This window comes from Schistocerca americana, chromosome 1 (assembly GCF_021461395.2).
Source record: "Schistocerca americana isolate TAMUIC-IGC-003095 chromosome 1, iqSchAmer2.1, whole genome shotgun sequence".
Classification (NCBI taxonomy): domain Eukaryota; kingdom Metazoa; phylum Arthropoda; class Insecta; order Orthoptera; family Acrididae; genus Schistocerca; species Schistocerca americana.
The window spans coordinates 379,528,531-379,544,786 of NC_060119.1; the positions used below are offsets into that span (position 1 = coordinate 379,528,531).

General features: G+C 38.3%; 1 protein-coding gene across 1 annotated transcript in view; it reads right to left on the bottom strand.

Moving 5' to 3' along the window:
• Positions 1–6,332: 6,332 nt before the first annotated feature.
• Positions 6,333–16,256, bottom strand: part of LOC124601055 (probable glucosamine 6-phosphate N-acetyltransferase) — a 42,675-nt gene continuing 32,751 nt past the window's right edge. The window contains exon 6 of the mRNA XM_047136214.1: positions 6,333–6,845. Coding sequence (XP_046992170.1) covers positions 6,653–6,845 — 193 coding nt within the window. The 3' untranslated portion in view covers positions 6,333–6,652. The remainder of the gene's footprint in view (positions 6,846–16,256) is intronic.

Below are 16,256 nucleotides of genomic sequence, written 5' to 3' on the forward strand. Positions count from 1 at the left end.
TGGAATGTGTCCTAGTCAAGAGGTCAAAGCTGAAGGAGACTCATTTGGCTTTCACTTCCAAACTTAATAAGGCACAGAAAAACTATTCAACTACAGAGAAAAAGATAATGAGTCTCATATAAGAAGTCACATTTTTCGATGTTGCCATTACAGGCCAAAATTTACAGTAGTGACTGACCATGCCACTCTGCAATGGCTGTAAGACCCATCCAGCGAAATGACAAGGTAGGTGTTAAGACTCAGCAAGTTTTACTATGAAGTGATATACAAGCCAAGAAAGAAATACGGTGGGGGGGGGGGGGGGCGGCGGCAGATGGTTGGAGCAAAAAAGAAGTGATAGTACAAGTGCTAGGTCATGGCCTTGCTGAATGGCATACAGCGCACAATGCTGACCATAACTGCAAACTATACAAAATGCAATCACAGTTCAGCGTGTGTGACAGTCTGTTGTGTAAGGTAACTAGGGGCCAGGTGCACCACTGATGGTTAAGTTGAAGGATGAAGTCCTGATGGTCATGCATGATCTTGTACTGTCTGGTCCTGGAGAATGCAGAGCAAACAAACCGAAGGGTGGCTTAGAGATATTGGTGGAAGGGAGTGCGAATAGGTATGTGAGAAACTGTACATAGTTTGAACAGCATGCAGGCTTGAGGCATACATGAATACCATTACAGAGACTGCCAGAAACATCAAAGCCATTTGAAACAATTGGGATGGACGTGTTAGGGCCATTTAACCAGACTATAGCGAGAAGTGTTTTGTGTTGACAATAATAATAATCTTTACAGTAAAGGAATGGTCAACAGTTGGATACTTAAGTTTGGGGTTCTGGAAGTGGCAATTACAGATCAAGGGACAAATTTTATGTCATACTTGATAAAGGAATTGTGTCACTTGTTGCGTGTGAAGAAACTGAGTAGTCCACTTCACTTACAGTCAAATGGAAAGGGTGAATTGTATGATCCGAAGTATGTTAAGTTACTATGTGAAATTATGCCATAATGAATGGGACACATATCGCTTATTTGTCATGTCAGCATACATTTCGAAGATTCACACAAATACAGGATTATCTCCACAGGAGGTAGTGAATGGTAGAAAAATGCAGACATATGAATTTGGTGGTGGTTGTCGGATGTTTAGAGAGATCAACATGGCACTCATCAGTGCCTTCAGAATTTGGATGGACCTGTATGGGAGGTACCACAAGCATTAAGGTCGAGGAAAGCACAGATGCGTTTTTACTATGTCTACTGTTGACTGTTTACAGTATCGTGTGCAAGGTGTCGGGATGTAATATTTGACACTAGAGGAACACATTTTGTGTTACAATAAGGGTTCTTTTGATTTTCTTTGCGAGGGAGTGCTAATCTGTGGCAGCAGCCTCCTTATGGGGGACGAAGGATTATGATAATGCCTGTACTCAAGTTTCTGTGCACCAAGAACGAGGATGGGAAAGAAGCTAGTTGTAATAGTGCTGAATCTGTTTGCTTGGAATGGAGTGGACTGCTACTGAATCAGCACCTAGAGGGAAAAGTTCTTTTTGTGAAACAAGAAGATGTGGTGGTTACCAGCCAGCCTCTTTTTAGATGCTGAGTTTAGATGTTAATGCATGGGAATTTTGGAATGAGATGAGAAGCATGGAGGTGTTTTCTGTTCTTCAAAGGAAGCCAAGAGCTGGGGTGTACACAGGGAAGTTTTGGGGGAATGTAAGACATTGCAAAAATCTTATGAAAAATTAAGGGAACAAATGCAGCAAGCATTTGGGGTCGTGCTGCGTTCTCTAAGCGCAATGGAAGTGTGGTTGGACAGACGATGGCGGCAGAATTTTGAAGACTGCATTTGGAACAACAGATAACAGTGGCACCGAAGAATTGAGGGAGACCGTGAAGAAATTGGATAAGGACAGTGAATCGGTGGCAGAGTGGCATACCTCACAGATAGCAAGCCTGAAGAGGGAAGTGTTGAACAATATGTATTTCCTACAGAAGCAGGACACTGTTAATTGAGATTTAGGAATCAAATAGGCAAGAGTGCATGTGGAGGATGCAAGAGTCACTATGACAAGGCTGACATAATCGATTGCAGACAGTGTATGGAATGCATGAGCTGCAATGGCTAGCTTGCAGCAAGCTATCCATCATACATTACACAAGCAGCTGAGTCCTGTCCTATTATCACCAGAGCAGTATTTGCCACAATTGTGGAAAGCGCACAGGGAACTATCATTGGAGCTGGAGATTGATAGCTGAGCCCCATAGGCAGAAGTTACACTTTTACGATAGGGAAGTTTGTACAAGTGAAGATAGGCAGTGTGTTGATGACCTCTGATGAGACTGACATGGTGATGACGGAAGAGCAACTGCAGTGCTGTCAGAGGGAGTGGATAACAGTGCAGCCAGCCTGGGTGATTCAAACTGCCACAAGCACATGCACAGTGCAGTTACTCATAGGCAGGAAGGACTGGATTGCCGAGGGACATCGTGGAACCAAAAGCTTATTTCCAGAAAGCAACGTTACACTGGATTCTTCCGTGTGGTGGTGACAAGTTGCTATGAGCAGGAAAGGCTCACAGAAGCAAGGCAGATAGCGCTGAGGGGTAGTGGGTGGTTGATTAAAAGGACAGGTTGTGACACAACAAGGCCAATTTTCCATGTACCTGCTACGGTTATGAGGATGACCCAGCTGGACATGACACAGCAAAAGTTGTACTGGCCAGACAGAGCACTAGAGGTGCTTCTGAAGCAGAATCTAACAGTCCTAAACAATACATTAAAACTGGACCTTATCCATTTCCTGAACCATGAACAGTCGAGCAAGAAGAACAGATTTCTGCACAACAGTTGGTGCAGCACATTAAGTAATTTAGGGAAGGGCAATGACAAGCGATTGTGATTTTGAGTGTTGCAACAGCTAGCATCACAGTGGCTCTATCTCCGCTGTCCATAGCCTTCATATGTATGAGGCAAAGAGCTGCCCATCAACCTGATCCACCAGTAGTACAGATTCCAATAGACTGGATCCCTAGAGGACAGAATTGTGAATATTGATAAAAAATATATTTCCTTGAGTTTAAGAGGGTATATGGTCACAGAATGAGCTGTGGTCATTTTCAAAGAAAATTACCATGAGCACATTACTGGCAAAAGGCAGAAGTATAAATGCACCAAGTGTTGGGGGCTTCCAAAGGAACTAATGGTCTCTTAAGTGGGATAGGAATAATCAGATTAGTAATATGCAAAGAAATCTAGTACATAAGGCTTATAACTTAAAGTAACTGGTGAGCACAAGGTACTGTCATGTTGTTAATAACAATGGAGCTCTTGAATTACTATGAGATGGGCCAGGCTCACCTAGTGAAACCTGTCAGTGCAGCCTTAATCCACAGCACAAGCAAGGGGATTTCTCCACCAGCAGTTTTCACTGAGGTTGCAGGGAACGTGATGAAAAGTGGCACATTGGCATAAAAGGTGTGCTACTATCTGGTACAAATAGCTGTTATTGTCATAGCATATCCATTTCCAGCCAAAAAGTTCTGCCAGGATTTGAGGGCTATGCCACCTACACCAGTCATTAATTCCGAGGCTCCGTTGCAGTACCAGCTTGCAGCATTAAGTCTGACCTATGGGCTTAATGCCATAGTGCATTGGGCCTTCCATGCTCTCTCCAACAGCAGGCAGACTCCTGCCCAGAGAAAGTGGGTGGCATCCCATGCACGGCAGCCCACTGCTGTGAGCGCACCTTGCCACTAAGCATCAAGGGCAGTTGGGATGCAGTCATTTCCTGTAGAGCTGGCTACCAAAGCAAGGTTGCCAACCATCTACATTTGGCACTGACGCCAGGTATTTGTGGAGTGACTCACACAAGGGAGTTGCATGCCAAGAACAGTGCACAGGTTTCAACAAAGCTGGGCATGCGCGTGTTGCAGCAAGCTGGCCGGACTCTAGTTGACGGACGACCAGCCCTCTTTCCTTTGTGTGGGGGCATGGTCACTAACCTGCACCGATGGAGCATTAATGTGCGAGTAGAAAATAAAATAATTTTGACAGCCACAACTTTCTGAGTCTGCACCTGCCTCAGTCCTCTGCTGTCTGCCATCCTGATACCATTGCAACCCCTCCGCCCCTGGGGTCAGCTATAGTATAGTTGTCAGGCAGATCTGTCTTTCAGTAAATTTTATCCTAACAAGACTTAATGAAAACAACAGAAATAACAGGGATTGGGCAGACAATACTCTGGTTACAAGGTATCAATTTGTAATTTAATCTTGCAAGTAACTTCTTATTGGAAACACTCAGAATAAATCATACCATGTACATTCTGAGTGAGCGAAAGGCAAAGCTTTATCAAGCTCTGCATTTATTTGATCGTGATAATGCTACATTCAGCTCTCATCAATTGCATAACTAATATTATGGTTGAAACTGTTGCTGGCACATTGCCCCCCTCTCCTCCACCTTAATATTCAATATGAGATCTTGGGGAGGAGGGGGGGGGGGGGGAGGGGGGGAATCAATATGAGATCTTGGTTTAAAAAAAAAAAAAAGACCTTTCCCCAAAGAGACTGAATGACCAGTGACATTGCTGACGTCCACATGTGTACCTAGAGATTTCTGTACTACTTCCTGATGTTCCTCTCCCATGACTATTCATTAACAGTTGGATTTTCTTGGTCTTTTTAACCCTACTTTAACTCACCATTTTCTGTGTATGCTGTCAAAGAGTTCTAAAACTCTCCAGGTTGTCTCCATACTTTGTCGCGTCTCCAGAGCACTGAAACTGTTGCAAGACATCTAGACTAAATGTAAAAGACTTGCAAGATCTTTTAAAACTCTTACGTGATTTGGCAAGCTTCATCATAGTCCAGCAATCTATCCTATTTCTGATTCAACTACTATCGGCTGCAGCATTCAATTGTTGTAATTTTGTTACACATCCCAACAAGTAGTGTGTTACAGGCTATCAGTCAAGAATATATTTTACTAGTAATACGCCTTATTCAATCACCATTCAGCTGTGCTACTGCTCCATCGGCATTAAGGTTCAAGAACAGCTGCTCTTGCCCATGCACTGTGGAGTGATATTTAAAGCTACTACACAATTTACGCTCAACCACATCTGCTTTTAGGCTGGATGCATCACAGCCTCCTACACAATATAAAAGATAGACAGCCTCCACACAGTAAACAATTTGCCACTGCTCTGTGGCATTTTCTACACCTGTACATTGAGATAATATTTATTTTGTTGGGACAGGTTATTAACATTAACTGTTCAACAAAAAATCGCTTTGGGCGACTTTCTGCTCGTTTTGAAAATTACTGGCTTAGGATACTTATTTTAGGAGAGAGACATGTGCAAATTTTTCTGTGTGTTACTTAGTTCCTTAAATATCGAGTTAACAAATGGATACTGAACATGATTTAAGTGGCATTAGATTAAGTTACATTCAGTATATCACTATACAAGGAATGGAAAATTCAAAGAAATGCTAACAGTAAATTTGTATCCTCTATCTTAGGCTATTCCAGCTCGCATGTCCACTGGAGGGTAGCCTTGCTGAGGTGTGGACAGCCTTGCAGCCAGGTCATTATGTGCAAGGTCATACTCCACTGCCCAAGCACACAGGAGCAGGTATGGTTAAGTAGCTCACACATGCAAAGAATGTGTGCAATGAGACTGACTTGCTGTTAGCCTACATGCACCTGCCAGATTGTGTGAAGAGAGTTGCGCCTCTGGCCGATTGGGGCAGCATTACAACACCTGATATGAAATTTGTAACTGCTCTTTTACGAAGTATGAATTTTTACAACATTTAAGTTTTGTTCTCCGTGGGAGCAATGTGTTTTATACTAATCCTTCCACAGTTGCAGATGCTGCAAGGTACATATTCACAATGATATTGTATGTGCATGGAATACAATTTACAAAATTAATTGGAAAGCATGAAAATGAGGATGTTCTACAGTGCTAATTTATTTAATTTACAAGGTCATCAGATAGTAACTGGCTACCACTTAACCACTTAACTAAGTAATACTGTAGAGCATCCACATTTTTGGGCTGTTCATTCATAAATATGAAGTTGTTCTACCAAACAGTGTCAGGAGAAATAATTAACACAATATATAGAAATTTTAGTCTGTACGTCAAGAACATAGAAAAAAAATACTACAAACTTTTTGCTGTAATTTCAGTTCTCTAGTTACTTAGACACACGGAAATCAATAACTTAAAAGTGTTCTGGGATAAAGTGCCACAAGTACTGGAAATTTAACACTGACCACATGGAAGGTACCACATCACCTCCATTAAAATTAACAACAGCATTACTGGCTTCAGTTGTTTTATTTCTGTTACACAAATTATAAATTATGCACAAGAGAAAATTTCGCCATTTCAGTTAAGTACAAAGCAGGAGTTAAGTAATTTTCTATGACCAACATCGCAGCTGAAGTTCATGCAATAATAAGACAGTTAACTTTATTCAGTCTTTATTTTTCAAGTGAACAATGAAATATATTGAAATAATTTGAAAATTATTTTAAAGTTCACATGAGAACATGTTATGTGTATATTTACATTAATTAATACTTCTCTTTTATTTTACTTCACTGACAGTTACACATAACATGGCTTAACCTAAAGATATTTACAATTTTGATCTCAACATTTTGATTAATTTTGGAGATTGATTCTGAAAGCGCATCGACATGTAGTTTGAATTGCCAGGCTGCAGTTCATACCCAAGGTTCTCATAGAAAGGAATCAGATCATCTTTGCAGTCCAGAGTGAGCTTGTAGCAATTCAATTGTCTAGCAAGCAACTCAACAGTTGCCACAATTCTGAAAGAAGATTCATGAAACAAATGCAATTCAAAACAATTTTAAATTAGCTACTGACAATGCAATATAGTGAAAAAAGAGATTTGTTTCCAGTTGGTATTCTTTTTCATACAGTGCACATATTTGACACTTGATTACACACTCCACCTAACTGTGTACATTAAGATTATGAATGAGGTATGGAGAGTTATGATCTGTTCCAATATTTTTTAAAGAAAAGGATTCATATATAACATCTGATTATACAGTCTATCTAATTATGGACATTAGATTATGGAATCAAATGAGACAACAGGGGCTGTGCCAAAAGTGTTTAGCAGCTCTTAAACTGGAAGTCTAATGACAATGGAATTATTTTAGTTTGAAAGGGTACTGTTTTCAGCCCTAGAGCATACAGTTTCCCAACTACTAGATTTCAAACCATGCTGTGAGCTGTGAGTGAAAACACAGGTAGTATTGAGTCAGGCAGAGTGCATGATGGATCTGTCGTGCTGTGATTTTCATGCGATGATATATTATGACTAAACAAAAGGGTTACAGGTGGAAGAATGATTTTCTGGTGCATGTTCTAGAGCTACCACTGGAAATTAGTTTCATAAGTTTTCAAGGGGGTCAGGAATCTCCTGAAGATGAACCTTGTCCCGGATGCTCTGCAATGACAGTAAGCCAAGGAAACATTAATGCTGCATGCAAAATGATATCTCACAGGAAGATGATCCTCATCTCACAGTTTGTGACACTGAAGGGATTCTAAATACTGGGTTGACTACAGCACAGATTACTGTTCACTACCATTTAGGTCTAGGCAAGAGATGTGCCCAATGGGTGCCACATTTTTTGACAAAAGCCCAACAATGCACAAGAATGGAGTGGTGATGTTTATGCTTGAAAAATTTGACAAGGGCAGTCTGAAGACATTTACAATATTGTCATAGGTGGTGAAATATGGGTGTACCATTATGATTCTGAAACACAGAGTCTTCAGTATGATGCATTCCCAGTGAGGAACCACCCACGAAATTTGGACAGGTATGAGCTCTGGAAAGAAGATGGTGGCCACTTTCTGCACCACAATGGGTCATCTCACCTCTGTGACCTTGAACACAGCTTGCACTGTCAATGCTGAGTGGAACGGGACTGAATGTGTGCTGAAAGTCATTGCCACATGGAGATCAAAGAGTGGTCACCTTCTTCTGCATCACGACAATGCCCCAGTGCACACAGCTGCCAGAACAATGGACTTCTTGTAGAAGGAAAAGGTGTTTTACTGAACCCACCCTATTCATCTAGCCTGATCCTGTATGATTTCTTCCTGTTCTCAAAGGCGAAAGAAAAACATTTGTGGGCAGTGTTTTTCATATGATGAAGAGACTATTGCAGCATGCAACAGTGCTCAAAGTGGTTTCCCCAAAGAAGCTTCGACTGAGGTATTTTCAATGTAGTTTCAAAGGATGGAAAAATGCATAAGTATTTATGGAGAGTATTTTGAAAAGTTGTAACAGTTACATTGTAAACAAAACTTCTTCCCGAATTTCTGCTAAAAACTTTCAGCATAACCCTCATATGAAATGTAAAGGTCTGTCCCAATAGTTTTAAAAAAGGAAAAGGCTTCAGATATCCAGGACTCGTTCTTCATGATCTCTTTTTTCTCAAAGAGACTGTTAATAAAAGTCTAAGAGTTAGGAATAGTCCATCACAGCCCCTAGAAACTTTATGATAATATTTTGCTGTACAGCAGACAATGTGAGGAACGTTTTTAAGCAATCCAACAAACAAGCATATGAAAATTACAGTCGCTTATGCAAAAAAAATAATCGTTTAAATTAACACAAATTGTAGGTTAGTTGATAACCCACCATAACTTCATAATGTATTCTGTACTACTCTGTACTGATTGATTTATGTACAAATGAGCTCCACATTATAGTGCAGATTTCAGGATTACTCAATCCCCATGACAGCCGTAATGTTTCCTTATTTTTATAACGACAAATACTACTGGAAATTTAAGCTAAAAACAGTGCACTGATGCAAAATGTATAAAATTAATAACAGTGGAAGCTGCCTTAACTAAGAGACAGAGGGAGAGGCCCTTAATTACCTCTTAATGGGTATTACAGAAACCAGCCAGGGTGGAATCCAGTAGCCAATCCATATGTTAACACTGTGCAGGTATCAGTACCTACACAATCTTTATGTATCGCTTGAAGACGGACAAATGTAGGTGAGCTGCTCACCAATTCACACTTTAGACAGCGTAATGAACCAAAGTCTGCAGTGCTCCAACTAAATTTATTATGTGTGGCACAAAGACAGATTGTTGAATTACAATATTGTCTGAGGGGTGATTGAGGACTCTTCTGGTGTGTGATCAGTTTGCAAACTGGCCAAGCTGATTCCAGGCTCTGTTATTCAGAAAAATTCCTCATACAAGAAGCTTCCACATGAGCAAAACTGTAATCACAGTCTTACAGAACATTTTCAGTTCCTCACACTGCAAAATGAGGAAGGGCTATGTTAGTGGAGCATACCTAAACCACATTCATTTGCTTTTGACCCTGTTTGCCTAAATTGCAGATAAACTTCAATAATGACTGGCATAACTTAACAGACCAACTTTGAAAGTAGGGCTAAAAATAATACATAGCCGGCATACTAAAAAGAAAATATTAATCAACAATAAAATCACAGAACCCAAGGAAGAGTTTTTTATTTAGAGCAGCTGAAAGTAGTGGAGGAATGTACAGTAAGACAAATACAAAGAAGTGCAAACATGGTCTAGAGCGGCAAAGTGCTGCATTGAAACAATCCTACGTCATAGGAAGAACATTTTTAAGATTGATGATGTTGAAGTTACTGACCAAAATATATTCTGTAAGAAATATTAAGACATACATGATTAATAAATATCCCTCCCTGCATTTAGAAACTTATTTGATGCCCTTGCATCAGTATGATGCTGTCTTGAAGTGATTGCCTTCACTGAAAGCACAGCTGTGAAAATGTGGAAGGTGCCTAAAGAATACAGTGTGGCACTAATGGTGGAATTAGAAAATTGATTTGTACGAAATGAAAAGCTTTATGTCTGAAAACTGGAGATAAGAAACTCCCCAAATAGGTGACATATAAAGATCTGGAATAAATTTGGACACTGTGGACTTTGTAATGCAATATAGGTAGTATACGAGTGAGGAATAAAAATCTCCAACACTATCTGCTTTACAATTTCAGTTCTGATGGTAATGCTTCATGCGTTAGTGTATCTTCTTTCCACATGCCATCTTGAACTCTGACACGGTATACAAGTTGTTCTGATGTCATTCTTAGGTGGCTGAAGTACTTTTGAAATAACCTGCATAAAATTTCTGTTGTTGAGTACCCTGCTGACTACTACTCTTTTCTCAGTCAAGATTTCAGACGTGTTTGTCCCCCTCTCTCACTCTCTATTGGTTTCAAGCAGACTAGCCTGAACCCCAGCATTGTCATTCACAGACAGAAATTGTCCTTTGGTACTCATTTACTTTCCTACAGTCAGATATGTTACTGAGCAACAATCAAAGGTGCTTCTTCTGGTTGCAAGTTTAATACATTTCTCAGCTACTGAAAGCTTTAGTGATGAGTCATTTTTCTGCCATCGGTACTTTCTTTTTATGTGATGAGCTTAAGAAAACCCACCACTATGCCACAGGACATTACTGAGAGTAAATGAGCAACATATATTATTAAGATGTTATTCATTTGTTTCCAAAACTAACAAGTATGAGAAGAACACAAGTTGTTGAAATTAGTTATCTGAGATGCTCAATAGTTACCGGTACTCTTTTCCAGTTCAAATTTTCATTTACACAAAAAAATTCAACACATTTTGCACTGCTTGTAAACTCCTGTTTGTGTGCAGCAGTAGTCAGTGTTATTTTGTTTGTTGTACAAACCTAAATGGCTTTGGAGCTTATTTTGGAAAATTATTGCAAATAAACACATACTACATATTTTACATCATACAGAATTTATTTCCAGTATGAAGCAATAACAAAAGCAAAATGCAAGACATTCCATTACACAGCAGAAAACTTTAATTACTGTCCATTTTTAATGTTGAAAAAGAAATTGGGCACTTAACAAAAAGTATTTGGACTTTAATGACTTTCGCTGATATTTGTGTGTTAAGGCAGATCAAACATACTTGTGAACTTACAAAAAGTGACCGGCACAAAAGCATCTGGACAGTACATGGTGTGTCAGAACTAATTCCTGCTTCAGCAACAAATACAGGGAACAGAAGATATTCTACACTGACTCTTTCAAGTTTTAAATGATGAAAGTCTTTTCTCTACTACTGTCACTACACTGACATCCTTTTTTAAAATTATTTTCATTTTCTATAACTCTTTCATAATATTTTGCCTTCTGTCACAGATGATTTCTACTCATTCTACCTTTGTCAGTTCAGATAATTCACTTTCTCCATAGAAAGCACCCAGTTCCTCATATTCACCCCGGAATTCTATTTGTAACTTTGGATACCTCATATACAACTTTATATCTCACACTGCTATCCTCATTTACCACTCCATCAGTAACTAAACATTCTGCTTCTACTTAATTGCACCACCTCTACAAGAGACTACTGCTGTCACTGCAAGTATGTGAACTTGTGCATCAGTGAAAGAGTGTGTAATTAAATCAGGACAAAACGTGGCAAACCATACAGTGTTGTGTATGTCTATGTAGCACACAGCAACTTACTTGATACCAGTATTACTATTATTATTTTACTAGTATTCTCCCACGACAGATAAAATGTTAAGAGCAGTAAGGTACTAATGTTTTATAATACCCACACCAAGAAAAACCTTGCAGTATGCATAAATAACATAACTGATAAATTAATGAAAATTATTTAAAAGTGACAAAGTCAGATCCATTTAATAAGAAAAGTAATTTTAGACATTATTTGCTGGCTTCTAAATTTTCTTTGACATGTTTGTAACGTACATATTTTCTCAAACAGATAAATGCAGATGTTTTGAAATGTTTGGATGACATTCCCCATCCATTCTCAGGAGTGCGGAGAATTTACCATAGATCTTTGTCAAGAACATCCACAATAAATTTAGCTTTGGACCATAATGAACTCTATTATTATTGTTTATTCCTACATAGGTTACTATTTTTTCCTGAAAAAGGATGGTCCCTCATAAACTGACTTTCACCATTCAGGTGTTAGGCTAAAGAGGAGACAATTCTCGCAATAGACTCTTTATTGGCACTGATGTGTAAACAAAAATGACCATTCATCACATGAATAAAATGTACTGCAGTGGATTTACTTGTCGCAAGTAGGCAAATGAGACAACTATGTTGCACATGTAAACGAGGCTTCAGGGTCAGTGGTTTATAGTCCTAATTTTTGTTTGTTGCTCCTATCCTGAAATGTCCATTCTGTTCTCATGGATTTTGGATAAGGTGTTATTATGGAAACTGTACAATATTTATTTAATTGCCATCACCCTTCTTACACATAAAGCTTAATAACAGCATAATTTAATCTCAGTAGACTTTGTATGACATATCTCACTAGAAATCAGAACTTCTCAGAACTCAAGACAGGATTCCATCAGCATTACATAAGGTTTTGTTTTTGAGAATTTGATAAATATTAACTGCCACTCTTTAAACTGTTTTTCAGGATAACATTTTCAACATAGCCCTTTGCATTCCCAACTGAACTATGTGACTCCATTTTTGTTGCTACATCCAGAAAACTTTATTCAAAGTCTCACTGGCAATGACATTTTCTTCTATTGTTCAGGTAGCCTAATGTTTAAGACAACAGCTCATGGAAAGCAGCTGATGCAGGATCATATCTTGTTTATCATAAATTTTAATTTCACTTAACATTCCTGAACAAATTTCATTGATAACATTTCATGTAACGACATTTAACTAATTTCATAATCATCTATTACATTTATTTTATTTCAGTGAATTATGAATTGAAATGAGTCTTTATAGTTTTCTCTTGTTAAACAGGTAACTCATAAATGTGTACTGTACATTGTTAAAAATTATGTCATACATTTTTCAACAAAATGTCTCAATATTCCTGATTTACACAACAACTTGTTTCATATTTTTTTTAGACTTTTAATGATGTTACAAAACCTCCAATTTGCATCATGACTCTACAGGAAAATGATTCTATCCTTTTTAAATCATCAGTCTTCTCATTGATTTTATTTGGCCCACCACAAATTCCTCTCCTGTGCCAACCTTTTCATCTCAGAGTAGCAACTGCAACCTACATCCTCAATTATTTGCAGGATGTATTTCGATCTCTGACTTCAAGTTTTTATCCTCTACAGCTCCCTCTAGCACCAGCTGTCCTATCATATTGTCCTTTCTTCTTGTCTGTGTTTTCCACATACATCCTTTCCACATAATTTTCAACATTCTTCTGTACCACCACACCTCATATGCTTCAATTCTCTTCTGTTCTGGTTGTCCCACAGACCATTTTCCACTAACATACAATGCTGTGCTCCAAACACACATTCTCTCAGAAATTTCTTCCTAAAATTAAGGCCTAAGTTTGATATTAGCAGACGTCTCTTTGCCAGGAGTGCTTTTTTTTTTTGCCACTGCTATTCTGCTTTTTTGCCCTCCTTACTCTGTCCATAATGGGCTATTTTGCTGCCCAGGTAGCAGAATTCCTTAATTCTGCCAACTTCGTGATCCCCAATCCTGATGCTAAGTTTCTTACTGTTCTCATTCTACTACTTCTCATTAGTTTTGTTATTCTTCAATTTATTCTCAATCCATATACTCTATACATTAGATTGTTCATTCCAATTAACAGATCTGGTCATCTTCTTCACTTTCACTGAGGATAACAATGTCATCAATGCATCTATCATTGATATCCTTCCACACTGAATTTTAAACCCACTCTAGAATCTTTCTTTTATTTCTGTCATTGCTTCTTTGATGTATAGGTTCAACAGTGGGGGCCAAAGACTACATCCTTGTCTTACACTCTTTCTAATCTGAGCACTTCATTCTTTGTCTTGTTGCTCCCCCTTGGTTCTTGTACATACTGTATACTAACCGATCATTCCCTATAGCTTATCCCTACTTGTCTCAGAATCTTGAACACTTGCATCATTTTACATTGTGTAACACTTTTTCCAGGTCAATAAATCCTATGAATGTGTCTTGATTTTTCTTCAGTCTTGCTTCCACTATCAACTGTGACTTCAGAACTGCCTCTATTGTGCTCTACCTTTCCTTTAAGTCAAACTGATTTGTCATCTAACGGATGTTTAATTTCTTTTCTATTCTTCTGTATATTATTCTTGTCGGCAGCTTGGATGCGAAAGCTGTTAAGCTCATTGTGCTATAATTCTAGCATTTATCATCTCTTGCTATCCTTCAAATTGTATGGATGATGTTTTTCCACAAGCCTGATGGTATATCACCAGTCTCATACATTCTACACACTGACATGAATAGTCATTTTGTTGCCACTTCCCCCAATGATTTTTAGAAATTCAGAAGGTATGTTATCTTTCCCTTTTGCCTTATTTTATCTTAAGTCATTCAAAGCTCTTGGTAGCCTATAGACACTTAATATGTCACGTAACAGCAGTATTTAGCAATGCTATATTACTCTCTCTCTCTAATAGGTTTATGTATGTTGAAGAACTCTGAAAATATTAAGCTTTTGACAGATTTGAATCCTTTCCTGGAATATTTTCATTATATTCCTCACTAGGATATCAACTTTTTATGCAAATGAAATCCACCCTCTTATTTACTGACTTACACCAATGTTGAAGAGCAATTTAATCAGATACAGTACCATGTACTAATGATCTTAAAAGGAGCAAATGATAAAATATGATTATGTTCAAATTTATCAAGTACATTCCAAACTCTGAAGCAATGATATGGAGGCATTGTGGATTTTCAGAATCAGTGCACTTATGAATGTACTGGAAGTCTTTGAGAAAGCTACGATTCATTCAATAATTAATTCCATTGGCACTGCAACATTAGTATTATGCTATTGTTCCTGGAACAGTGTATGATGTCTGTACAGTTCTCATTACAAACCTGCTACATTTTTAAATTTAAATGCTAATCTTGTCTTATTTTTCAAAATATTGGACAACAATAGTCAGAACATCCATTTTAGTTCTCTTTCTTCTGCCTTTATGTATTTTGACGTATGACGTGTGATAAAAAATTAACAAGTATTTTTTTAATTTAACAGGTTTTATACATCCAATTTACAATTTTTTCTCTAGTTGATACTCATGTACTTGATGTACATTCACATTTTTGGCTGTCTTGAATATTTAGTTTATTGCTGACATTGAAAAGGTTATAAAAGCTTTTTAGTGCTCAATGAATTTTTACTTTAGAAAAAGATGGAGCAAAGAATTTGCATTAAATGTTGCTTGAAAAATGAAATAAAGTGCAGCACTGCACTTGAAATGTTGACTGCAGCTTTTGGTGAATCTACTGTGAGTAACAAGGCTCTACGAGTTATATAACTGTTTCAAAGAGTGTCGAGTTGAAGATGACAACCACCCTGCGCACATTAGCTCATCAATTACTGATAACAATGTGGAAGAAGTAAAGAAAATGGTTCTGGAAAAATCGCTGAATAAAAATCAGACAGGTTGCTGATGATGTCGGCATATCATTTGCCCCCACCCCCCCCCCCTTTTTTTTTTTTTGGGGGGGGGGGGCGTGACATGAAACATGTAGCAGCAAAGTCTGTTCCGAAATCGTCGAATTCTGACCAAAAACGACATCATGTAGACATCGCTCAGGAATTGCAGAATGAAATCAACAGCAATTCAGAACTTCTAGACAAGGTTAAAAGAGATGACAAAACATGGGTATACTGGTATCATGAGTCGGTCATACGATCAATAAAGAATACTATCTGGAGGCTATGCGCCTTTTGCATGATGCAATCAAAAGAAAACGATTGGAGTTAGGGAAATTGCATCATGATAACACTCCCACTCAGAGCTCAACACATATTCGCAATTTTTTGGCAACAAAACAAATCCACTATCTTGCCTCAGCCGCCATATTCACTGGACATGGCTCCCTGTGACTTCTTTCTATTACCTAGGCTGAAGGTAACCACGAAAGGATGTCTTTTGCCACCACTGATGAAACAAAAACAGAACCACTGAAGGAGTTGAACACCATAACAAAAAGTGAGTTCCGAAAGTGATTCCAAGATCACAAAATGCACTGATGTTGTTGTTGATGATCATCATCATTAAATGAAGATTCTTTAAGAAAAACAAAAATTCCCATTACTTTTACATCACACATCATATATTAACACCTAATATATGGTGCACTGGGGCCTCTTTGATTTGAAAA